Consider the following 27,660-nt stretch of genomic DNA (forward strand, 5'->3'; position numbering starts at 1 on the left):
ATGTGCGGTAAATTGTTTCCCAGATATAAACATACTGTACAGCGGTGATTAACCCATTATAGAGAAGATAAATCCTACCTGTTCAGCCTAAGGGAATCTACTCAAATCAGCCTTGACTATAACCCGGCTCCGAAATTCCTCCACTTAGAGGATTTACAGATTCTTGGAGGCTAAACTTTGATGTTCTCATCTGGGCCCCTACTCTTCCACCTCCTAAAAGATTGTAACCAGTATAAAAGAGATGACATAGCTACAAAGGTAGTAACTTTCCTTTACAAGATTTATGGTAGGGAGATTTATAAAGTATGAGCTGGAAACTACTTCCTCAGAGAGAGAGAGAGAGATGCCTCCACAACTAAAAAGTGTGAAACGTGTTTAGGTACCAGAGGAAATAAACATTTACAGATACACGCCTGCCTATCTCCACGCTGGGAAGGATCCTGGGAAGTTTCTAACCCTTACACTGCGAGACCCAGGTCGAGCACTGCGAGAACACGTGAGTGGCTGACAGAGAGGAAAGCCTTGTTACTGCTCCGGCTGTGGCCACACAGCAGAGGTCTGAGCTGGGCTGTTTTGGCTTAAATTCCATCTCCACTACCTACTAGCTGTGCTGCCTTGGGCAATGACTCTGCATCTCTCTGCCTCCCTTTTCTCACTTCCTCAAGCATTTACGACTCTGTCCGGCACTTGGTGAGTTCTCACTAAATGTTAGCTGCTAGTATTGCTAAAATTAGGACAACTGCAGATTTTGAGGATGGTGGAGGTAGAAAGGTGAAGCCAGCAGCAGTGACACTTACCCCACCTTTAGTGACTCCCTGGGATCTAACTTAGAGGGTCACACCTTGTCAGAGATGGAAGACGCCTTCGAGGTCACCTGGATCAAGCCACTTCTTGTGTAGATGAAGTTGCTGACATCCAGTGTCTGTGACGTGCCCAGAGTCTACAGCCAGCTGGAGACGGGATTCAAACTGGTATTCAGACCTCTGTCTGTCAATTCAATGTGACAGTCCTTGCTTAGGACAGGGCCTGACACAGGATGAGCTCTGTCTAATGCTCCTTCCTTCACCAACTCAGCAATATCAAGCCCATACCAGGAGGCTTGGATTTTACATGGGGGCACTCTCTCAAAGGAGAGGCCAATTTGGGTGAGTCTGGCTCGAACTGTTCTTCACTTGTTTGTTGTGATCTGAAGAAGAGGGGTAATTTTTATTGAGCACCTAGTATGTGACAGGTGCTTGCTCTAGGTGTTTTCCGTGGAATCCCTTAATCGGCCCTAAAGAATAGGTTCTATTATTATCCCCTCAGGCAAGTTACAAATGAGAAAAATTGAGGTTCAGAGGGGTTAAGTAACTTGTCGAGTTCACTGTAACTTGCCTGGAGTCACAGAAGTGGATCCAAGATTCAAACCCAAGCCATCTGACTCAGCATCTATGCTCCCAACCTCTATACCTCTATACATTTTTTTTCCCCATTTAACATGGAGAACTCTCTGGAGAGAAGATAGCCCAGAATTTATCCTATGACCCATAATCACATACAGATTTCTCCCCTATTTCTCACTCACACTTGGAGACGGGCAGCTCTTACGCACTTGTAGCCATCACAGTTTCACAACGGAGCAGGGCTCCTCACAAAGGCCAGGCATATGATGAGTCGCAGAAGAACACTTCTGGAGAACTGGCCACTTTCATCCCTGGGACAAGGGTTTCCCCAAAATCCTGACTTAATCTCTTGCATTGCATTATTAAGACTATGCTGTTTTTTCACCTAGTGAAGTGTTACTCAGCTCTATAACCTCAGGGCCTACAGTAGTGCCTGGTACCAGGTAGGCACGCGACAAATATTTGCAGAATCAGTGCATGACTGACAGCACACTCACAGTGACCATGACCACCATCTATCAAGTGCTGGAGTGCATTGTCACTTGGAATCCCCCCCCCCAACACCGATGAGATGCGTACACCTTCTCCCGTTCGCTCTTAAGAGATATTTGTGAATATAATGTGGCCTGAATTTAAGGCTTCCTTAAAGTGAAGATCTTTAAGGTGACACATCTTTTGTTTTAAAGTCACTGGGAACCAAGGTGTGGACTATCTAAGGAGAAATTAATGCTGTGGACTCCCAAGGATGGTGAGCCTCAGAACACTGATATTCCCTTAATATCTCACAAATCTGACCCACTAGAACTAAAGCTGCAAGTTTTAAAACAAGTGATCACCTTAGGAGGAAGATCAGAAGAGAAAATTTTATCTCTATCTCCACTGAATAACTACATTTTGGTTCTTCTGAGTGTTTGAATAGGCAGGACGTGGCAACTACGCGTATTTTTTTTAAAAGAAATGTTCAGAGTTCCACTTAGGAAAACACTTTTTGTCATTCCACTAGAATAGAAGCTCCATGAGAGAAGAATTCTCATCAGTTTTGTTCATTGCTGTGTTTCTAACTCCCTGAACAGTGCTTCGTAAATAGCTGGCACTTAATAGGTATTTGTTGAATAAATAAATGAATGAATCCATGTTTTCTCAAAAAGTTGAAGAAGCACTGCCTCTAAGAAACAGCCAGCAGCCAGTCATAGAAAGCTGCCAGAAGCAGGGCTCATACCGAAGCCTAGGTGTTGATTTTATAAATAAGATGCGCAGAAGTCAATTGGCTTTTGTCCCCCGTAAAACTGTTCAAATAATGACAGTAACAATGGTAATAACATTAACAACACTTGTCTCCTTAAGATAAGTCGCTGTATCTTGGAAAAAAGGTAACCCTATCTCTAGACTCATTTAATCCTTGCTCTAAATTTATACAATGTTTCAATTCCTACACATTTATGAGGAGGTTTTATGGAGTTATTGGATTTTATGGAGTCATCTGGTTCAGAGACACAAAGGACATTCTTCTGCTAAGGGCAGCAAAAAGCAGAAACTGCAATTATTAAAGGAGATGGGGCAGATGCATTAAAAAAGAAAGACATGGATGGCAACTAGCTGGCCAGAGCCTCCGCGCTGCTCCCTGGGATCTTCTTCGTTTACTCCTCACTCCCACCCACAATGCTGCACACAAATTTAGCTCATTGCAGGAGACAGCTACTGAACTGGAAATGCCACAGCTTTTGGTCCCCAAATAACTGGCCAGAAGCAGCAGCCACTCTCTGTAGCATGAATGACAGCAGGTGACATGGTCAGATGACTCACCACGTGTTGTCTCAGAAGATAATTACGTCAGTCTCATCATCCCATAGCCCATCCTCAAGGCTGGTGGTTCCACTTTTTGTGACCACAACTTCTAGGATGGAAAACAAATTCTGGCCCCAATGCCTAGTCGCCAAGACTGAGCTCATCACTGTACTGATACCATCAAAGCCATATCAGGATGTCAGCAGATAACCAGCAGGGAGCAGCTGTCCTTTGAAATATGGACTCGAAGCCATATTTAGCCTCAGCTTTGTCCCTCCTGGCCTGAAACCTATTCCTTTATTCAGAGAAATGCCCCTAGGGAGGCCTTGCCCCCTCCCCCTGTTCTTCCTTTCTTCATTCATTCTATTTCACTTCCAGGAAGGGCAGGGACTCAGGAATGGCTGGTTCAGGGAGGAAACCATGTCTTTTTGTCCTGGACCCAGCTCAGTTCCATGCTGTTCACTCCTGGGCTCTTCCTCAAGTACCCAAGTCAGCCTGTGCCCATGGCGCCCTTCCTCCCTCATGCTGGAAGCAAGGGTCAGAGGTGCTGTGTTGGGAGCTAAATACCAGAGAAGTGCCTATCAGAGAGCTCTCCTTACATCCAGTTTCAAGTTTTCCACCGCTGGCAGTGTCTCAAACGTTCATTCCTCTTCAAATTAAGAAGAAACACATATATACTTATAAATACAGGAGTGGATTGAGGAGAAAGCTTTTTTTATTCAGTCAGCCACTGAATCAATCTGAGTGCCAGGCACTGTTCTAGACACAGGGGATGTGAGATGATCAGGCAGCAAGGATGTGGCTCACACAGGGCACCGTTCTAACGGAGGAGACAGTGAGCAGGTACAGGTTTTATAGTTGGTGCACAGCCTGATACCCAATCTCAAGGAGCTTACATTCTGGTAGGAGAGACAAACATGTAAACACAGAATCAAGTACATATATAATACATGTTGGGTTACTCCTTCTCATAAGCTTCTATCAAACTGTAAGTTCCTTGGACGAGACTCCATTGCTAAGTCATCCTTCAGTTTCCTACAGTGCCACACACAAAAAAGAATGAAAATCTGGGGACTTCCCTGGTGGCGCAGTGGTTAAGAATCCGCCTGCCAATGCGGGGGACACGGGTTCGAGCCCTGGTCCGGGAAGATCCCACATGCCGTGGAGCAACTAAGCCCGTGTGCCACAACTACTGAGCCTGCGCTCTAGAGCCCGCAAGCCACAACTACTGAGCCCGTGTGCCACAACTACTGAAGCCTGCGTGCCCTAGAGCCCGTGCTCCACAAGAGAAGCCACCGCAATGAGAAGCCCGCGCACCGCAACGAAGAGTAGCCCCTGCTCCCCGCAACTAGAGAAAGCCCGCGTGCAGCAACAAAGACCCAACACAGCCAAAAGTAAATTAATTAATTAATTAATTTTAAAAAAAAAGAATGAAAATCTGCATGCTAGCCACTGTGTTCTTATTATTCTCCCCTTGCCCTCCCCTACATTAAACTATAAATTATTTCAGAGTTGAGGCTGTTTCATACTCATCTTGCCACTTCACGCAGCATCGAACACAGTTAACTTGTACATAACAAGCACTCAGTAAATAATAGTTTATAATTGTGCAACTGGACTGGGCCAACCTGTCAGTTTTGAATAGAACTCAATCCTGCCAGGAGACAAAAGGAGAGACCAGATAACCATGGAGAAAACCGTAATGTGCTGGCCTTAGAACCAGAGTCGATCCACAGAGTCATTTACACAAAGCGTTAGACTTGTTGCACCCAGATCAGGGTTCTGAAGCTGATTCGCTTAGAAAAGTAAATCCTATTCATTACAAGGTCTGGGTTATGACAACTAGATTTTGGAGCCCTAACAAAGGTGTCCAAAGTGGATCCATCCTGGAGGTAAGGGGTGATGGCTGGGGCTGTGGAGGAGAGCAAGATGGTCAATAGGAAGATGTTTGGTTGTTTTACTTGTCTAGAAAAGATGTTAACTTGGCAGTTTTTTTTGAGAAGCCAAAGCCCAATATGGGGAAGACATGTCTATAAAGACGTCTAGGTCTAGAGAATTACTTTTAACTCTTAGAAGGAAGTAGTTCTAAAAGCTTTGCTAAGAAACTGCCATAAACATGTTTAAAAAACTTTTCTCAGTACCATTTTAAGCTCCTTGGACCCAAATGAAGTTGTCTACTACGGGAATATAGTAAGCCCTGTTTGAGCCTAAAAGTTAAGAACTTAGGTGGAGAGTTTCCACTTAATTAGGCTACATTCCTATCCAGTGTGCAATGCTCAGAGATTCTACAATGAAAGAAATGAAAGAGAATGGTAGAAGGGAGAAGTGGGGGGTCTACAGAAACAAACAAACAAAATATGCACGTGGGCCACCTGCAAATAAATAAAGGGCCAGGCCTAGCCATGGAAATGGGGAGATGGGCACAGCTGCACACTCATGCCAGCTTCGTTTGGAACTCCATCCATCTTATTAGCCAAATACCTCTCATAGGCTCATGACTTCTTTACCACTTAAGGAATAAGTCCTTAAGTCTGTCATGTTTTAAAATCTCCTAATAAAAAACTAATGGTGTTAAACAAGCACATGAAAAGACGCTCAACATCATTAGTCATCAGGGAAATGCAAATCAAAACCACAATGAGATAACATTAGGTTGTTTATAATCTAAAAAATGTAAAAGAACAAGTGTTGGCAAGACTGTGGAAAAATCGAAACCTTTGTGTGCTACTGGTGGGAATGTCAAATGGTGCAGCAGTTGGGGATAAGAGTCTGGCAGTTCCTCAAAAAGTTAAACATAGAGTTGTTATGTGACCCAACCATTCCAGGCCTAGGTTTACACTCAAAGGAAGTGAAAACATGCCACTCAAAAACTTGTACATAAATGTACACAGCAGCATTATTCATAAGAGCCAAAAAGTGGAAACAACCCAAATGTCCATCAACTGATGAATGGATCAACGAAAATGTGTTCTATCCATACAATGGAATATTTTTTTGGCAATAAAAAGGAATGAAGAACTGATACATGCTACAATGTGGATGAACCTTGAAATCATTACGCTAAATTAAAAAAGTCAGATACAAAAGGTCACAAATTATATGATTCCATCTATAGAAAATGTTCAGAACAGGCAAATCTATAGAGACAGAAGGTACAACAGATTAGACAGAAAGTGGTTGATGGGGACTGTGGGGAGAAGGGGAACTTGAGACTGGCTGTTCACAGGTCCAGGGTTTCATTTCGGGGTAATGGAAATGCTCTGAAACTGAATAATGGTGATGGCTATTCAATCTTGTGAATATACTAAAAAAAAAAAACAAAAAAACCACTTAACTGTACACTTACAAATGATTAATTTTATGTTATATGAATTACATCTCAATTTGGCTTCTCAAAAACCCCCGAATGGCCTGGCTTTCGTCTTATTTTTTGTATTTGCACCTTACTGAGCAAAAATTTAAAGGAGAGTGCTTTAAAGTTAAAAGGCACAGTTCGTTCTAGAAGCGTTCCTCAGCTCCCCGAGTTATCCTTCACCCAGCTTTCTGCTCACTGTAAATCCCCATGGACATACACAGTTGAGTCAAAACCTAAGATGAAAAAAATGCTAACTTTGGGTAATGTTTAGAAGGTTTTTATTTCTATTTTAAACATAAGTATTGTCTGGGTGAGGCTTGTATGATGTAGACAATAGAGTTCAACATAAGGAATTTTCAACAGTACGGCGATGCTAGACTTCAGAGACTTCAGAGACATCTACAGTTAAATACTTTCCTGGTATTCCATGCCACTCTGCTGTGGTCACGAGGGCTCCACCACTTTCTTTCCCACTGCTTTTCACAGCTTCTTTCTAGGAACTTGCTAAATTCTCATCCCCGGATAAATTCTTAAATTGGCCGCTGAGCACAGTTTAAGAATTTATCTCATACACAGCACCTCACACAGTATTTTGTATATAGTAGGCATACAAAATATACAAAAATACTCATGGAATAAAATCGTTCTCTTTCAGAAAGTAGAGGCATGGCATGTGCCCCCAAAGAAGAGCACGGAGATTTGTGAATGCCAATGTCACTGGTCAGAAACCAGGACCCTCAATGCCCACAGGAAGCTGGGAGAGAGCTTTAAATAGATTACTCTTATCATTAACAAGTAAGGGAACATATAGCTTGTGACCGACCCATTGTTGGCACTAATGAGCATCGCTATGATGTTTCTTTGAAAAAGGAATAAAGGAACAGACTATCTACTCAATTAACATTAGGTGTTTTCTTATTTTTACAGAAAAACTGCCAAGTGTGGTAGTAAAACAGTGTGCAAGAGTCACATGTATATTAAGGATCAAAAAAAAAAGAAAAAAGAATGTATAACCTTCAGTGGCCAGATGCTGAAACAGATCACAATTTTTTTGTAAAGCATTTTTGCTAGTGTTTGACTTAGTTACATTCTCTAGACTATGCATGCAAGCAGGAAAAAAATAATTTGCTTCTCATTGTGACATGTGCAAAATAAACAAAGGCACTGATTTTTATTATTTCTTATTTAGAAAAACAACTCAGGCCTGGACATTGAACTGTACCTTTTCTTTAGTGCACTTTTCAAATGATAATTTCTTCCACTGTCACCATTAAATCTTAATCCATTCCAGCTCCTTGCATGGGTCATTGAGTCTATATGTACTGCTGTTATTTTAAAATGTTTCCCCTTGGTAGGGAAAGAGGGGGAGAAAAGATGTTGAGGGCCAGATGGGCCTCTTCACAGTTCATTTATCAAACCTAATACATTGGGCTCCACCCTCCTCTCACTCACTACTGCGGTTAAACTTCCATATAATTTGGTAATCATTTTCATTATCAGAGAGTGACCCGAAAGCAGCCTATCCTGAGACACCCAGCCCTTGCAGCTGCTCTTTTTCTGCCTTTTCCTACAGTAGACCCTAAGAACCTCTGAGTTTATTAGCTGCAGACTGACCTTTGGGCTGCAGAGGTCAAGAAGGGGTCAGATCAGAGGGCTTGCCCAGTTCTTTAAAAGCTATAACAAGCTGTCCATCAGGCAGAGTGGACTGTATAAACAAAGCCAAATCTTCAGAAATTCTGTACCACTTCTGTTAACACTTACCCTGCATTCACACGGCTTCTCCCGAAGTGCTTTGGATCATTCAACTCTGGGGAAGTGAATAGACAGCCCTAATAAGCCTATTTGGAGAGGGTTGTTTATGGGATTACTGGGCTTGGGGAAGGAAACCCACAGCACTCAGATGTGCCTCTAGAATCCCAGGGTTGTGTGACACTGTGACAAACTCAGTTACCCCGAGTCACGCAGAATTGACACTTTCCTCCAAAAGCTAAATTACAGGGAACATATGCTTTCAGTTTAAGAGACTTCAGTGAGTCCCAAACAATGGCTCGGCTCCTGGCCGGGGAGAGAGAGACAAATATTTTAAAACCAAGTTACAAGTTGCACTTAATATAGTCTCCCTAATATCATTAACATAAACGAACCTACTGAAGTGGGGGGAACCTTTACTACAACAGACTTATACTAAAGCTACCGCCAGCTGCGGAGTCTCAGGTGACCTAAATTTCTCGAAGTTGTACTCTTCCTAATGCGTTCTCTAACGTGCAATATCAGGTAATTAGAGTCATCTGCATTAAACTTTCAGAGGAAAAAATTTCTATTATCTAAATCTAAAGGATCCCCTGATAGCTTTGATGAAAGTAAAATACCGTAACCCACTGCTTGGCCTTTGGCGAGCGCTAATTATTATCTCTCAAAGCACATTTTTCCTCGTGTAATTCCAAGGTACACAATAGGCCAGCGTCTGAAACACTGGCAGCTCGGTCAGCGCTGCAGTGGATGTTTTATAACTTTCACCACCACACGCCTGATGGCTACTCGAGGCGATGCCCGATTCCAGACGGCCAGAGGAAGCTTTGATGAGGAAAAGAAAGGTGTATGGTAACTGTCTGTTTATACAGATCATATGGATGAGTCTTTTAGATAGGTCACCGGGATGGCAAACATCAAATGGCGCTGGCGAAGGGGTAGGGGGAAGGATTATGGTTATTTAATACTCTGAGGACACTTCCTTCTGAGCTCTCAAGACACCACCCGCTTGAAATCTTCTTTCAGGTGTTTAGTTTTAAGGAGGTCTGCAGAGTGTCAGCTGCTAAGCCCTTTCTTGTCTCCTCCCCTACCACAAAGGACTCGAGAAGTTTTGTTTCAGATGCTAGACTACATCAACTTCAGCTCTGGCACCAGCTCCTGATTAAATTGTTAGCAGTTAAGGGCCAGAAATGCTGAAACCAGACTCCTTTTAAACAGGCCATTTTGGCCACGCTGTCTGATGAGTTGGTGTATTAGGAAATTATTGTTAACAAACCAAATGCACTCAACTGAAGACATCCATTCTCAACATTTCCTCTAGCTGTGCTGTCTTTGGAGGGGTTGGGGGGATGGGAGAGAGTTTACAGGGGTCTCTCTCTCTCTTTCTTTCTTCCCTTCCTTCCTTCCTTCTCTCTCTCCCCCCGCCACCTCTCTCTTTCTTTATTCCTTTCCTATTTAGTAAGAATCACCAGGGAAATTCCCTGGTGGTCCAGTGGTTACAACTCCACGCTTTCACTGCCGAGGGCCCGGGTTCACTCCCTAGTCAGGGAACTAAGATCCCACAAACCCCACAGTGCAGTCAAAAAAAAAAAAAAAAATCACCAGGGGAAAAGATATAAAAGGTCAAGGAGAGAGAGAAGCCTCTTAGATGTCCCCTCATGGATGTTCCGCTATTTAATAAAATATCCATACTTCAGTGAATATACGTACTTAAACTGTAATACAAAGAAAATGTTAAAATTAATTATTGAAACTTCGATTGAAAGTCATTTCATGACTGTAGTTGAAACTGTCATTTACCCCGACCACACTACAAAAAAGGGGGCAAGGGGAGAACGTCACTGGGAATTTTAAAATTATGGTTTCAATGCAAGTCTAAATTCAGAGACAATACACATATGTGAAAGAGCAGCTTTCTGATACCCAATCAGAATGGACAGTTCATACTCTTAGCTGTCTCCTTCCTTGGAAAATGCTCCTCTTCAGCCTTGTTCAGGCAAATCTATTTTTATGAGAATTGTTACTAGTAAAGCCATCAATTATTGTAATTCTGTGGCATGAACTCATTTGGAGAATATTATGGCTATCAATAAATGTTCTTGACTCCCAGGCACACAGAATTTTTAAGCATCGAATAAGACTCTGACACAAAATCCAGCATAATTTTCCTGATTCCTCTACCTCTTGCTTAGAGACAGATGGTAATTCAACAATACACATTATGCATCTGAAGGATAACTCTAACATTTGAGGGAACTGGTTCCAGGCTTCTATCAACCAACCAACCGTTGTGCGAAGAAGAGCACGATAACGTGGCATTTAGTATGCAAGAACCAATTCTGTAAAAACTGATGGTCTGTAGAAACTTGCTACCCGTAACAGCTTTCTAACCACAGCTAAGTCCATGTGCAAAGAAACTAGGCTGAAGCCAAAGTCATTTCTATTTGGTCAGTTCTGAAAATGGGGTTGTTGAATAGACTAAGTTCAAGCGATCTGCCTCCCGAGTGATGTAAGAGTACCGTGTGGATTTCCCAGACATCTGCTCTAACTAAACAGCAATGCTCGTCTTTTAGATGGTTGATTAAAAGGGTTCTTCAACATCAGGTACTTAAATTACAGTACTCTCAAGATGCAAACGTTTCTGCTAAATGTTATACTCGGGGATAAATCATACATGCATACAGATGACATCATGGATCATTACAATTAATGTAGGTACCATGTGTAGGAAAGCTAACTTTGGCTGAAAGCATCTGTAACTTGCTTCTTTTTCATGGCCCCTCCAATGAGAGGGATGAGACCAGACGCCAGGAAGGGCTTAGCCAAAGAAAGCTCTTGTTTTCCAGGGACAACAAAACCCATTTCGTAATAAAACAAACCTGGCGTGCCATTCCCTCCTCAGGTTCTGGCGAGCGGTGAGTGTGGCGAGGATGGCCGTCAAGATCTCATTCCTTTGTTCTACAGGGGTCCCCTCTCTTCTAACTTCCCGAAGCACAGCATTTGTCTAGAAGAAATGATCCCCCAAAAGAGAAAGAGAAAGTAAAAAAATTAATAATAAAAAAAAAGCCCATAAGCAAATAAGGACAGTAAATCAATGGTTTTTTTATTACAGTTCCCCTGCTAACAAATCAATACAATAAATGATGGTCAAAAATGGCCAGCATATATTTTGTATTTAATCAATGTACATGGCACATAAGGTAAACTCTAAAGCTCCATTGCCTTAAGTAACACATCAAGATACTGTGCATTCTCGTTCTAATTTTCTCAGTGCACCAACGACTTTTTTATCCTGGGAACTGCCTACCACGAGCTATTATTAGAAATAATTTTCACGTACAGTTTACCATGAGTTTTTTGTTTGGCCTTTTAAAAAAGAGCAGTCCCTGACTTTCCCTCTCTCTCGTTCCTGCCACCCAGCTAAGGCTTACTGCACTGTCTTTCTTATCTGAATCATTAATTTCTATTTCCATCCATGCCAGGAATTTTTTTTTTTTGAGGGGGGGTTCACTCATTTTCCATGCTTGTTGCAAATCAAGAGCTTGCAAAGAAAGAAACACTAAGAGCACAAGAATCAGAGAACAGTGTATCTCCATGAATATCTTTCCAGCTTTGAAAATCCACTACATATTTTGAATAGTAGGTACAGGGATTCTTATACAGAGTAGACTTATGATTTGAGGAAGAATCATTTATTCTTTGGTTATTGTTGTGGTCCTTAAAAAAAAATTAGGCTCACAGGTGAGTACAAAAAACACTCAAGCAGTCAAAGCACAAGCACGTGACACCCTGCTTACTCTAACAAGTAGCATTACATCAAAACTCAAATTTGAAACTGTCATTTCAACTTTATCTACAGCTCACCTCTGTAGGCTCTTTTTATGTGTATTTTAAACATGCAAATGTATGTGACACTAGAAAAACAATTAAGAAAACAATGGAAAGTATTCTACTGGTACTTGAAATTTGAGTGAGCAAATGCCTTTCAAGTTTTAATCACAGAACTTTTCATCACATGTATTTATCTTCACATAATGGAGTAGAAACCTTTAAGATTTATAAATGTTGTTTTTCACATAAAGGTAGCGGGGCTTCTTTGGAGATGTTATAACCAAAGCAGTTGCCAAAAGGAATAAAATTGCCACTTCCTCTGTTCTCATTACTCAGTGTATTTCTTATTTAACTGATGTCAATACCTTCATTTACTTGAAAAGCGCACTCAAAATTTGATTCTCATGGATCTTGAAATACTACTTACTTAGTCCTCTATAACATTTTACAGTGTATATTTAATATCTTCATGACAACCTTGAGAAGAGGTGTGGTGAACATTTGCTGTTTTGGTTGCCTTTCATCCATACCCAGTCCCCCTTTCCTATAAAAGCACCCAGATCTCCTTGTGGGGAAGTCTTTTACGTAATCTTAGAAGTGACAGTAATCACTGTCAACCAAAGTGTCCTGCTCTCCCCCAACAAGGATGTGGGTCAGGCCAACCTGATTCTCTTTTCCAGGACTTTAGACACTTAAGAATGACAAAGAAAGGGGAAACAAATGTGGAGGCAATTTATCTATTTCCTTAGTTTCTACCACCCATGGTCCTCAAAGTATTCCTGGTTTCCTGAACTTTCTGAGTCCAGATCATTCTTTCTTTTGATACCTTGAGCTATCCAATATCCTTTCAATAAAGTTCCATTTTGTTCAAATTCACCAGAATCTGTTTCTGTTGCTTACAATCAAGCACCCTAACTGATACAAACAGGTAACACAGGAAGTAGTATCTTCACTGTAAAGGAAGGATCCACGATAACCTGACTAGAATTAGCCAGGAAAAAGGACCCTGATCTCTTCCTCCTGGACCCAGAATTACGGCTACTATACCGGCGATATAACCAACTGGATACTCTATGAGCTCCCAGGGCAACATTTTCAGCCCCCCAGCACAGGGAGGAATGCTGGGTTTCTCTAGGCGATTCTATGGCATGAAGCCCAGGCTCCCAATATCTAAAGAAGGGTTGCAAATTCAAATAGCCATTAGGACCAGAAAGGTAACATGAATGAGTGAAGCAAGGCTCCTGAAGAGAGCATATGCTCTATCTAAAAAGACAGTCACTACTCAGTCCCAGCCAACTCTGCCATTCAGAAAAGCTGTTTTGGCAGTGCCAGATTCACGAATTTTCAAAATAAATAAGAAATCTGTTTTTTTTTTTAAATGTGAAAACTTGTAATTTTAAAATGTTGGAAACTAATTTTTTAAATTTTTAGTTTTTATACAAATTTGGTTTATTATTTTTAAAATTTTTATTGAAATATAGTTGATTTACAATGTTGTGTTTCAGGTATATAGCAAAGTGATTCAGTTATACATATATACATATATATATATAAGTATATATACTTTTTTTATATTCTCTTCCATTACAGGTTATTACAAGATATTGAGTATAGTTCCCTGTGCTATACAGTAGGTCCTTGTTGGTTACCTGTTTTATATACAGTAGTATGTATATTTTAATCCCAAACTCCTCATTCATCCTTCCTCACCTCCTTTCCCCTTTGGTAACCATAAGTTTGTTTTCGATGTCTGTGAGTCTATATTTCTGTTTTGTAAAAAAGTTCATTTGTATCATTTTTTTTTTTTTTAGATTCCACATATAAGCGATATCGTATGATATCTGTCTTTCTCTGTCTGGCTTACTTCACTTAGTATGATAATCTCTAGGTCCATCCATGTTGCTGCAAATGGCATTATTTCATTCTTTGGCTGTATTCCATTGTATATATACACCACATCTTCTTTATCCACTTATCTCTCGATGGACACTTAGGTTGCTTCCATGTCTTGGCTATTGAAAATAGTGCTGCCATGAACAGTGGGGTGCATATATCTTTTCAAATTATGTTTTTCTCCAGATATATGCACTGGATCATATGGCAGCTCTATTTTTAGTTTTTGAAGGAACCTCCATACTGTTCTCCATAGTGGCTGCACCAATTTACATTCCCACCAACAGTGTAGGAGGATTCTTTTTTCTCCACACCCTCTCCAGCATTTATTATTTGTAGACTTTTTGATACTGACCATTCTGACTGGTATGAGGTGATACCTCACTGTAGTACTGATTTGCATTTTACACAATTTTTAAAGGTTACTTTCCATTTACATTTATTACAAAATATTGGCTATATTCCCCATGGTCTACAATACATCCTTGAGCCTATCTTGTACCCAGCAGTTTGTACCTCCCGCTCCCCCATCCCTATATCGCCCCTCCCTCCCCCCAAAATTTTTTTACATACCATGTGGGCCAAACAAGAAACAACAATGGCTAAACAGAACTCAGGCAGCTGCCAATTTGCGACCTCTAACGTAAAAGATGTCTAATTTCGGAGAGGTCCTGGCATCAACGGGTATTCCAACAACAGCATTGCTCCTTGTCTGTGACACCCCACCTCACGTACTTAAAGTCGGAAGGAACCTCAAAAAGTCATGTAGTTTATCACTATGTCTGCAGGTACATATTATTTTACCTAAAAATGCTTCAAACAGAAAACAAAATATACATCTAGATGGCTCCAAAGACATGATGAAAATAAAATTATTTCTCCATTTGACTGTATTAAAATAACTTTTTAAAAAAGTCATTTATCTCTTCTCTGCCTTTCACATAATTTAAATTTTATCCAGAAGCCCTTGTTTTCCAAGGATCCTGAAGAGCCTCTAAGAGGGGAAGGAGGAAGGACTGAAGAAAGTGAGTTTCATGAGGGCAGGGGACCGTGTCTGTTTAGTTACCACTGTATCCCCACTGCTCCCCTAATGACTTTTAATAAATATTTGTCAAATCGGTAATAAAAGCAGGAACTTGAAAAACAAGTATTGCAAAAACAAAGAGCAACGGAAGACTGTCTTCTTTTAGGAAATTACTATCATATAGGCTTAAAACTCATAAAATATATAAACTAAGAGACAGTCATGTGTTCTACCAAGGAGCTCTCTTCACTTCACAAAAGGACTCACTTCCTGGTCTATTTAAATAACTAGCTCCCCTAGTTCTGAGTTTCCCAAACTTTAGTCATTCTAGCTCAGTCTCATAATTCTTGCCATATTTGTACATAAAGTATATAATATTTAATATCAAAGTTATACGTTTATTTCATTCTAGATGGATACTGTTGCTTGCTGAAGGCTCTGAGACTAAAGCCAGCTTCCTCTTTGTAAAAGAAGACATGAACAAGTACAGGAGAATGTTAGAGACATATCAGTCTAAAAGAAGACCTCCTTGCCACAATTACAGGAATTGAAAAGGAGCTGAAAAGGGAGTCACCTTCTCCGAGTTGTCCTCACCATGGGCAGAGTCCTGGAGCGCCACCTAGCATCACCCCGGGTAACACCATGGTCCACATCCCATGCTCTGGATGCACTGCCCTACCTCAATGGTTTTCCAGTACTTCACAGATAAACCTCTTTTCTCCCTAAATGTATTCTTATATGAAATTCAATATATAAAACAAACTGGAGCAGTTCTCTTTGAAGCTTTGAAGGTATGGAGGACCTGGAGGTCCTCCCTTTGTCGTGGGATATCTCTTCAAAAGCCTAAGGAACTGTGAAACACAATTTGCCAACCTCAAGCCAAGAGTGTTTAAAAGAGTATTCAGGTTATTAAAAGTTTATACATTGCTGGTGGGAATGCAAAAGAGTGTCATTCTGGTAAAGAGTTTGGCAGTTTCTTATAAAGTTACACACACACACACACTTAATATATCACCAGCAATCCAATTTCTAGGGCTTTACCTAAAGAAATAAAAACTTATGTTCACACAGAAACATGCATAAAGATGTTGATAGCAGCCTTATTCGTAATTGCCAAAAACTGGAAATAACCTAAATGTCCTTCCAAGGGTAAATGGATAAACACACTGTGATACATCCATACAATGGAATACTCCTCACCAAATAAAAGGGACGAGCAATTGATATATGCAACCACTTGGATGAATCTCGAAGTCAGTATGCTGAGTGAAAGAGGCTAGTCTCCAAAGATAAAACACCGCATGCTTCCACTTATTTGACATTCTGGAAAAGGCAAATTATAGGGACAGAGAGCAAATCAGTGAAGGAATTTTTGGAATGAGGGAACTAGTCAGTATCCTGATTGTAGTGGTGGTTATAGGAGTTTATACATATGTTAAAACTCATAGAACTGTATATCCAAAAAAGTCGATTTTATTGTATGTAAATTTTATAAACTTTAATTTTTAAAATTCATTCTCATCACATTTTTAGGACAAGAAAGAATGTAGAGAACAAGTTTACATATAAATATGTCTAAAAGATAAGTAGTTAGTAAAAATATAGAAAAACATATCTGGATTACAAAACAAATTCTGTTACAAAAAATATTTTTTTAGATATTGGAAAAGGATGGGTGAACTTAGATTGAGCATTCAGACCCTAAAATAAAATATTTCATAACATTTAAGAGAAAAGAAGTCCTTGCACAAAAGGAAATTTCAGAGTGTCAAAGGGCATTCTTTTTATAAAAATTACTAGTGATATTTTTATCCTTATAATAGTGTTGGCTCGTCAAGGGTTGGCTTTACACAGGAAATGTTAATAGCCCATTTTACCATCAGTAGAAACATAAACTGTCTTCAAACAAGCACCAATTTTTAAACAGTATGCTATTACCGAAACACATTCCCCCTTTCCTCCCCCCAAAACATAGGGAAAGTAAACCATAGGTTTAGGGATCATGCTCTGGAGGTTAAATTTCCTTTCATTAGTGATTCTGTTTCAATCAAAATCTATGGAAATGCTGGCCTATCAGGAAAAGACTAAGAATATTCTAAAGAGAGCTGGCTGTTCAAATCCCAGCTGCCACTTCCTAGCTGTGGCCTCTCCCACAACTGCAGAATGGAGATGACCACAGAGCCTCCCTACGGGTTCCTGTGAGGACTAGTTGCCCAGTCCTGCGCCACTGTGATTATGATTGTTTAGTTTCATCTTAAAGGCACTCATCAACCTTGTGCTAAGCTCTGCTATTTTAGCAAGAAGATTCCTTAAAGTGTCTACGACTTGAAATAAAAAATTTCAAGGAAATCAGGCAACCACTGAACAGCCTCTCTACCAGAAGCCAGAGGCATCCTCCTTTGCGTATCCCTAGTGGGAGAAAATCTTGATCCCTGGAGGTTGGGTTTTATTTTTAGAATCAGTCCTGATTTCACTGGACCCCACTCCATTAGTAGACCTGTCTCTCTCTGAGGCCACTACCCAACACCTGTCCTGTCCTTCTTAGTGTCCTATGGGGGGTTCCTCGTTCTGAAACCCTCAACTGCAGTCAGCCCAGGGCTCTGCCCTTGGTTCTCCTCTCCTCTCTGCTGCCTGCGCTCTCTGTGGGTGACCTCCCCCTCCAATGGCTTTACAGGTCCCTGTAGGCCAACGACTTCATGCAGACTTCTACCTACAAGCAGACCTCTCTGCTGAGTTCCAGCCCCATAGAGCCAACCACCAGCTAGCTCTCCTTCAACATACACCTCCAACATGCCACCTCAACCTCAACTCATCCACGTCTGAACTGCAATTTCTGCTCTCCATCAACCTGCTTCTTCTCCCTTTACTTCCCTAGAATGGCGAATGACACCACTATCAATGCAGTCATCCAAACTAGACATGTAGGAATCACCCCAGTCTCCTCCTCTTCCTTTCTCTGCCCTCCCTATACCTAAACATCAACACCTATTATTCCTGTCTGTTCAATATGACTTAGACTTATTTCTTCCCCACTGCCATAGGCTTAGTCCAGGCCATCTCTCATCTGGACCATGAAATGGCATCCAAACTAGCGTCTCTGGGTCAATCTCACCCCTTTCATGAATTTACCTCCTACAAGAGGAGTATCTCAGTGTCAGAGGAGACAAGGAGTTTCAGCCTCCAAAACCCCACCTAAGCCAGAGCAGCTCTGTTCATGTAGCCTTCAGTTATTGCATCTGAGAGATACAAAAAACTACTTTTTTTAAAGCCTAGATTCCTTAATCTGAAAAAAAACCCCAAAAAATAAAAATAAAAAAACTCATCTTAATATAGGCCCAGCTCACTTCTCAAATCTTAGCTCCTCCTATCTTCTATTCCATATAAAACTAATTGCAGTTCCCTGAAAATACATGACTATTCTAGACTACATATTTCCTGTACCTGGTTGTATAACTTACCAGTAACTACTAATTCTTCAAGAAACATCTCAAATAACACCTCCTCTGTGAAGTCTTGCAGGAACCACGACCTTCCACCACATTAAGTAGAGTGGGTCACCCCTTCTTATGTGTCACCCCTGAGCATCTCACAAATCACGTCACATTCCATTGCAATTAATTATTCACTAGAGCTTGCCTCCTCCAGAGTGTGAGCACTATGAGAACAGATAGGGTCCATACCCATTTCTTCTTAATATCCTCCAAGGTACCAAGTTTGGTGTCAGGTCATGAAAGTGGACTCCTGATAGATGCTTGTTGAACAAGTAAAGCCAAATGACATGTCTGGTGAATAAGATGAACAATCCAGTCACAGAGTACTATTCAAGATAAAAAAAAACAATATGTGAAACAAGCTTTGGTTTGATTCAAACTATTCCTGAAGATAGATCTAAGAAAAAAGTTACAAAACCTATTTTTAAACAAAAGCATCAAGAAAAATTAAGTATTTGCAATCCCTAGGTGACTACTTAGAAGGGCAATATTCATTTGGATGGATGTATCTAGAAATAGATAGTTTTACTATGATGCTACGATAACATTTAATCCATGCATACCCTCCTGATAAACCAAAAGAAGAAGTCTCACTCTGTCCATTTCAGTAGAGAAAACTACTTTGGATTCTGGCAACCCACAGCATTCTAAGGACCTCCAAGAATTCCACAGTGTTTTTAGCTTCTCCTGGCTCAAAACTTTATGCATAAAAGATTAAGTAAAAAATCCAGAACCAGAAAGAGAGAAAGAGAAAGAGAGAGAGAGAGAGAGACTGATCAAGAATGAGAAAAGGAAAGCCAACATAAGGCTCTAAGAAGGCTTAAATTTTAGGTGTAAGTTCACATCTTTCTTGGAAAAAGTCCCCCAATTCGGAATTCATTCAGTTAAAACTGAGCAATTCACCTAATTCTTGTTGGCTATATTTTTACGTTCAGTAACTTTCAATATGTCCTAGTTGTAGGGTATCATAAGGAAAGCACATATGAACATACATGCATTATGCAGAATTTGTAGCATATAAGGTTTTCAGACAGGAATCACTCTGAGATTTAAAAGGAGCATTACGGTATTTACTCATTACTAATAATGGTAAAGACTTATAAGTCTTTAATTTTTTTGGTTCCTTTCTGATCTGGAGTAATAGCTTCCAATAGGCCTTCAACTCCAAAACCTAGACTTAATCTTAATCCATCCTTCTTACAAATCAGAGAACTTTGTCCAAGAAAATACAATGGAAAAATGCCAAAATATGTCTTCCAGGTACATTTTTGAGGATTCATTTGGTAAAACAGGAGGCAGTCTACAAATATGGCTGGTGATCCCTCTGCTTAGTTTACTTTAAAAAAAAAATCTGCTGCTGTTATCCCAATTTCAAAAGCCATATAAACACCAGGATGCCAGAAGTGCATACCTTTCCCACCTTCCCAGCATCTCCCTACCCTCACCACCACCAAAAAAAGTCCTACTGTCACGGTGGGAAAAATGCCGTTCCTAACACTTTTTATATACATAGCTGCCTCATGTTAGGGTTGTATTTCCCCTCTGCACACACAAATTACAAAGATATGCTCTGACTGATAATGAGGGCTAAAGGTTCAACTTGTGAAGAAACTTGGTTTAAGATGTTATCAGCTGGGAAAGCTATTTCCTCACATCAACATTGCCACGGGCTGTCAAAAACCCAACTAGGGCTGCCTCTTCAAAAGTTCAGGAACACTTTTTTTTTCTTCTTCTTTCTTTCTTCCCCCTCCCCTCCTTTTTTTTTTAAAAAAAAAAAAAGAAGAAAGGCACAGAACCCACTGAGATAGCCCTTAGTCCCATCAAAGAGAGGTCGATCTCGGGTCTTCCTTCATTTACTGATTGTCAGTTTCAGATGGCTCTTTTGTGAGGCCTCTGCAGCTCAATGCTGAGTGATGCCTTCACATTTTCTAAACTGGACTGGGTACCGCCAAAGATTTCCAGCATGCTTGGATCCACAGCCCAGCAGAACAAATAAACATTCCTCTCAGCCTTTTTGCCTACTTTATCTCCCTCTCCGGGAGCAAGAGGTTTTGGGGGTGCTAGTGTTTACACAATGTTCAAACTTTCTTCCCCCTGTTTCCTGAATTTGAGAAGACACATCCTGGATGACCTCGGCTAAGAGATAACACCAAGTCACCACTGGGTGCCCCGTCTACTGGACTACTTAAGGCTGCCGTCTTCATCCCTCCCCTCCCCCACCCCTCCCAGTCTTACTAAGGAAAGCAGGAGATAAGCTAGGCTGTCTTGAAAGGAAGGCACAAAGGCAGAGGTCTCTAAGAGGCTGCCAACAATGCGGCCTTTTATTTCCACCTAAAGAGACACTTGGTTCAGTTCATCTCAAAGACCCACTTTATGTGCATGAACATCTCAGCAGAGTTTACCAAATGAATCCTCAAAAATGTACCTGGAAGACATATTTTGGCATTTTTCCATTGTGTACTACTGGGATGTGGGAGCTAGTTGAGAATAATCACGAATGTCTATGGGGAAAGAATTCAGGGAAAACGTTTCTTTGATCAGTTTCCTCATCTGTCAAGGGGTCTATGTAATAACACCTAGAGCTCTTGTGATGATTACATGAGATCACCCATCGAAAGCACTTTGCCCAATGCTTGGCATATACAAAATGGTCAACAGATATTAGAAATTGTTACAACTGTCATCAGCAGCATTTTGTATGGGGAAAAAAGATCACAGAAGATAATGGATACCGATTTTTTTTAAAATCCTAAAATACCACAGCAGTGAATCTGCATAATTACTTAACTTTCTTCCCAAAGCACTTTCATAGTACTTCCCATTTTTCTCCTCCTACCAGTATAGAAATCACTACACTTGATGTGTTTCACTAAAAGCTCCAGAGCCACAGAAGCCTGTCTGGTATTGCATGAACTCTCAGGACAGCCGTGTGGGTGACCGCTGGGATGGCCAGGCTGCTGGAGAAAAAGACAGCCTGCCCCAGACGCTGAACCTGGGATGCCGAAGCAGTGAGCAGAAGCTAGACTTCAGAACCAAGCTGGCAACTCTGGGGTTTCAGATAGTGGTGAAAAATGATCCAGGTGTTTGTCAAGGAAGGCAAGAAGACAGGAAGGAAGGGAGGGAAGGAGGAAAGAGAGAGAGAAGGAAGGAAGGAAAGAAAGCAGGAGAGAAATCAGGAAAGAGAAAGAAGGAAAGAAAGAAGGACAGAAAAGGGGAGAGAAAAGGGGAAGAAACAGAGAGAGGAAAAAAGTAAGCAGAAAGAGGAAGAAAGAAAGAGAGAGAGAGGGAGGGAGGGAGGAAGGAAGAAAGGAAGGAAGGAAGGAGAAAAAAGAAAGAAAAGGAAAAAAAGGTGAAGAGGAAAGGAAGTGTTGCTTCTAGAAGCCAGCAGCTTGGGCCGTGGCGCCAGCAGCCCTCATCCTGCTATTTTACGCCTGTAACCCCACTGCCTCCGCTGGCACGGGCACAACTAAATGTTGACTTCAAGGCTTCAGAGAGCACTCGACTGATTTTGTACGTGATTAATTGCCAAAGACGTGGCTGGCCATATGGAACAGAGAAAGCATCAAGTCATTCATACTTCTGTATGTGATCGCTTGGCCCCCGTTGTTTTAATGTACAGGAAAGAGCTAGTATGGCACAGCCCTGGTGTCTTGCCCCTGACAGCCCATTAAGAAATCTCAAAGCACCTAGTCGAAGTTATGCTGTTGGCTTTTCAATAGCAGCCTAATAAAACAGAAGCCAAGCTTTCCAACCAGTCTTAAATCTTTCACGTACAGTACATTAACTACTGGGGCTAAAACAACGGGCTTCTTATGATAGGAAATGGGATTTGATTTCTAGTCTCTGCATACTTACTGAAAGCCTTTTTTTGACCTTTATGGAGTTTACAAAATCATTGTTCTTTTCCCCCTGTTTTCCAAGGACCCTAATAGATTTGTTCATTTCAGTACAGTCTACACTTAGTCACTATTACGTGCAGTCTATATAATAAAGCTGATTCATAGAGAGGTGAAAGAAACAGCATAATTATTCTTGCCAAGAGAGCCCAGGAATCATTCTAGCTTCTGAAGCATTCACTTTCCTTCAAAACAGGAAAAAAAAAAACAAAACCTATACACTAGGGGGAAAAGTCTCTCACACACACTCTTATTACCCTCACCTCCCTTTCCCATCACTCTGTGAAATGAATCCGTTCAATGTGGGAAAGAAAATCCATTTATTTTCCAGTGGTTCTACTATTGGCCCTGGGTGACACTCCCCTCCAGGCCACATGGGAAGGTGCCACCTCAGGTACAATTCTATCCCAACTTACAGCCTCTTAGCTTTATCCATTACTAAAATCTTTGCAGACTGTTAACTTTCTAAGGGGAATAGATATACATTTCCACAATGTTTTTCTTTCAAGGAATTTCAAATGACAGCACTAAAAATTGTAATACCATCAGTAGTTTCCTTTGTCAGTTCTGACATGTGTTGGCGGGGATGACTTTGTTGGCGCTTTTCATTAGAAAATATTTATGTAATGTTTCATGTCTCAGGATTTTGAGGTGTTGAAATTATCCTCACACCAGAAGACACCATCTATGGGAAATTCCACTTGACTGCCTATTCATTAGCAGGGTTGTAATTGCCTCTCCCACTGAAATGAGCTAATAGCCCATGTAGAGCTCTAAGCCAATAGGAAATTCCCTGCCTCCCCGCTGCCTCGCCTTCCTCGGAAGATGCTGGTGCTTTCTAGGATGAGCCACTCAACTAATAAACAGTATCGTGACACAAGAGAGTCTGAGCAAGACTCTTGGAAGAAAGAAGAAGCGAAAGCCTTGAAAGTGACTCAGTGGTGTGGCAATGGAGACACAACACAAGATTTCTACAAAGACAAGAGAGTGTTTTCATTGACCATTCTTATAGTGATTTGTTTTACTATAGTATGCTCTATAATGTGTGATGTTAGTGTGATTCCCATTTCATAGATGGGGAAAGCTGAGACTGGGAAGGCGAAATGCCCAAGAGTAAATACACATCAGTGGCAGAAGCGCTAGTGTGCTAATTCTTTATATTTCTAGCTGACTGTTCACCGCAATGGAAGCCCTACTAGATAATACATAAAAGTATTACGTATAATACTTTATATTACATACATATACCTAATAAAAAGTAATACACATAAAAGTACCTTTCTAAAGTCTCATCCATGGAAACAAACCTACCATTGCTGCAAAACCTTCAATAAAGAAAAAGGAAAGGTTTAAACGACAGCCATGGCACAGAGCGATACCACCTGGACCTAGAACTCAGTACGGACATATACATACATCTCACATAATGAATACCAGAATGACAGCCAACTTCTCTCCAATTACTTCAGCAGTGCCTTGCCTTATCTTTGTCTTTTCGTCAAAATGTATTCACTCCACAAATAACAGCAAGAACTCTCCCAGTGCCGCCACGACATACACATGCCCTTAATTCCCAGCCGCCACTTCTAAGGATCTCACTGCACTAATCTATTTGTTGTCAGAACTGTTAATTGAAGGTGAAGAATGGCTAGCTACACCAAGCGCTAAGCAACTGAGCCACGGATGATGTTTGGCCTAAAAGTGGCTTAGCGCCTTCCAATCCTCGGGCCAGTGAAAAGGTACCCAAGATCTCCATCAGATCAGCTCCCCGCTTCCCCCAAACATCAGTAGCACAAAGGCTGAAGTTGTCTGTCATGCACACTGGATTATATGAAGTGTAAAACATTGGGGGAGAAAGGGAGGGGAGGGGGGAGGCCTTTGAAAGGGAACGGGAGAAAGAAATCACACTTGCAAGAGGATCCAGCTGACAGCTCAGTCGCTAACAAGTGAGACAAGTGAATATGTTTGGAAACATTGTGATGCAGGAAGAGTGTGGGGCTTTTGTCTGCAGCCCTACAGTGTGTCTTTAACCCAACTGCTGCCTGCATCACTGAACATATGTTTTCTACACAAGAACTGAAGCAGAAAAGGCTCTTTGTTGTAATTCACTCCTTTGTATATATCGGCTCCCCCCACCCCACCTTCTGCCCATCCCTCTCTCAGTAATATCCAAACCAAAGCCCTAATGGGAAATTTAACTGCTTTGGAGAGTGAAGCCAGACTGTCCCACTTCTACTGCCCCCAGGCCTTGAGAACTGCTCCCCACAAAGTGGTAGTAAGAGCACGGGGTCCATTCATTTAGTGCTTACTATGTGCCAGGCATCGCAACAAGCATTTTATCAACATGATCTCATTTCATTGAGAAAATAACTGTGTAAGTGGCACCTCTATTTTTTAACTGAGGCACGGAGAGAGTAAATTAGGGAAGAGTCCAGTTTTAGACACGTGAAGCTGGAAATGCTAGTGGGACATTTAGCAGACAGGGGTATGGAGTATGAGAGAAACATGTATGTCAGACTTGAAGATCGGGGGAAATTATACACATACACCCCATTCTGCACTTTAAATGTCATCCTATCTGAGTTGGGAACTGGATGGCACCGAACTCAAATTTAAGCAAAGCAGATGGGGCAGGTAATGAAGAGGATGTTACAGTGGGCAAGTCAGGAGGTCTCTCTTCCCCTGTGGATTCTAGGATGGGGAGAAAGAACACAGGCTCTCGAGTCCAACTGCGTTCGTGGCTGAGTTGGCCAGGGGCAAGTGACTTACCCTCTCTGTACCTCAGTTTCCTCATCTGTAAAATGAGGGTATTTCTAGCACCCACTTCAAAGGGTTAACAGGATTCAATTTTTATACATAAGGCCCTTAAAGAATAGTGCCTGACCAAGCTACTAAAATTGATCGTCATTTTTCTACTACCTCAGCCTTTATTTTTCCCTCTCTCCCTGTTCAGTGTTAACCATCTACCGGTTAAGCCAGTATCTCTAACCCGGATGCCGTCTGGATGGTGACGATGATGGTGATGATGATGATGATGACGATGATGGTGATGATGGTGATGATGGTGATGATGGTGATGATGGTGATGATGGTGATGATACAGTAGCTAACATTACTGAGCACTTACTACATGCCAGGTGCTGTTCACATGCATCATATCATTGAATCCTAAAAATAAGTCTATGAGATAAAAGTATTATTATCTCTATTTTGCAGATTTAAAAAACTGGGGTGTAGAAAGGTTAAGTAATTGGCCAAATTTTACACCATTAGTAAGCAATAGAGCCAAACCTAACCCGTGCCTCAGGCTCCAGGGACCAAAGCTAACACATGTATAAACTGACACTTTACAAAGTGCTATCATGAACATTATCTCGTGTAATCCTCATAAAAACTACGTGAGTTAGGTAGAGCAAGTATTATTAACCACATTATTACAGATAAGAATTCTGAGGCTCAGCTACATTAAATAACTCATTCAATATCAAAATTAGTATAGGAGTCAAGCTATGACTGGAAATCAGGTGTTCCAACTCCGGGCCCAACACATTTTATACACAAAGAACACACAGAACAGACTGTTCTGAAGGCAAATTTCCATGTAATAAATCAATCAACTTGAGTCTCTACTATAAGGCGGTCATCTGCAAGGCCACCGTACCTGGCCCCCAGGAGCTTATGATCTAGGTAGGTAAATAAAATATATACGTGGGTTGGAGGGTGACCAATGGGGTTACCTAAATTAACTGCCAAATTCAATAAAGCTCTTAGAACTGATTTTGATTAATAAAACAGTTACTCCACTCGACTAGACTGTCCTGTTCATGACTGAGCATAACCTTAACATTATCATTTAATCCTGATCTACTAATAAGTACTCTTATCCTTTTCATTTTGAGGCAATGAAAACTAAAATGTGGACCTGTAAAAACAAAGAGAGAACCAATAAATTCCACCATGTATATCTGCCCACCCTTAAAAAAAAAATCTTACTTTTCTTAAGATTCCTGAGGTCAGAGCTATGTCTTGCTGTAATGAAGCAGCTCAGGCTATTGACAATGTGACTATTTAAACTCTAAATGAAGTAACAATCTGGTAGGGAAAGATAATTCAGTTCAAGTCACATGGGCAGAGTTGCTGCACTTGTCCTCAGATAACATCTACTCAAGACAAATGCAGTCCCTGCCTGGACCACTCTCTGTAAACACCACTGTCTACCAAGCCTTCAGCGTCAGCATTACTTGCTACTTGGCACGTAGCTACTCAGAGAACACACACACATACACACACACACACAGTTGGGAGATATAGTTCTCAAATAGGAATTCAGTATCTATTTAAGTGCCTATCATACCAGCAATTTAAGTACATATTACTAATGCATTAATAGTAGCTATGAAAAGAAAAACACATTTCAGTGGCTACATAAAATATAATCATAAAGGTATTAATAACAATAACGAAAACAACCACAAACACTGTCACTAGTTGGTCGTTTACCACGTGCCAGGCCCCGTCCTGATCACTTTTCATGTATTCCTCATTATATCCTCATAACGGTTCGGTGAAGCAGGTTTTATTATTATCCCAATTTATAGATAAGAAAATCAAGGCACAAAAATATTAAGTCTCAGTCACACAGCTGATAAGTGGTGGCGTCAGGATTCAAGCCCTAGGCAGGCTGGTAGCAGAGTTCACTCCCCTACCCATGAAACTATGTAATGACTCTGGAGCACTTCCTAAGAGGCAGGGATACAGCATCTCATTTAATCCTTCCAACAACCTTACAAGGTTGGTTGGTATCATTTACAAACCCATTTTACCAGTGCTTAATAAGTGGTCCAGGATCTCATTGCCAGGGGGTGGCAGAGTAAGGGTGGTTAGCAGAACTGGGGTAAACGATGTTAAGTTTTTGACAATGATTTCAGTAACAGACTAGGGTTCAGAAATGGTCTCTAGCTGTGGAAGAAGCAGTGGCTCACTTCCTGATTGTCTGAAGTTCCACTTAGACACAGAGACAGAGGACCTGAGGTCACAGGGACTAGCGCCATTTTTTTTTTTTTTTAATTTTATTTATATATTTATTTATTTTTGGCTGTGTTGGGTCTCCGTTTCTGTGCGAGGGCTTTCTCTAGTTGCGGCGAGCGGGGGCCACTCTTCATCACGGTGCGCGGGCCTCTCACCGTCGCGGCCTCTCTTGTTGCGGAGCACAGGCTCCAGACGCGCAGGCTCAGTAGTTGTGGCTCACGGGCCC

General features: G+C 41.2%; 1 protein-coding gene across 1 annotated transcript in view; it reads right to left on the reverse strand.

Moving 5' to 3' along the window:
- The window catches only part of FTO (FTO alpha-ketoglutarate dependent dioxygenase), a 374,026-nt gene that overhangs the window by 154,477 nt on the left and 191,889 nt on the right, over positions 1–27,660 (reverse strand). The window contains exon 8 of the mRNA XM_061173250.1: positions 11,151–11,275. Coding sequence (XP_061029233.1) covers positions 11,151–11,275 — 125 coding nt within the window. The remainder of the gene's footprint in view (positions 1–11,150; positions 11,276–27,660) is intronic.

The sequence above is a fragment of the Eubalaena glacialis genome, chromosome 18 (assembly GCF_028564815.1).
Source record: "Eubalaena glacialis isolate mEubGla1 chromosome 18, mEubGla1.1.hap2.+ XY, whole genome shotgun sequence".
Classification (NCBI taxonomy): Eukaryota; Metazoa; Chordata; class Mammalia; order Artiodactyla; family Balaenidae; genus Eubalaena; species Eubalaena glacialis.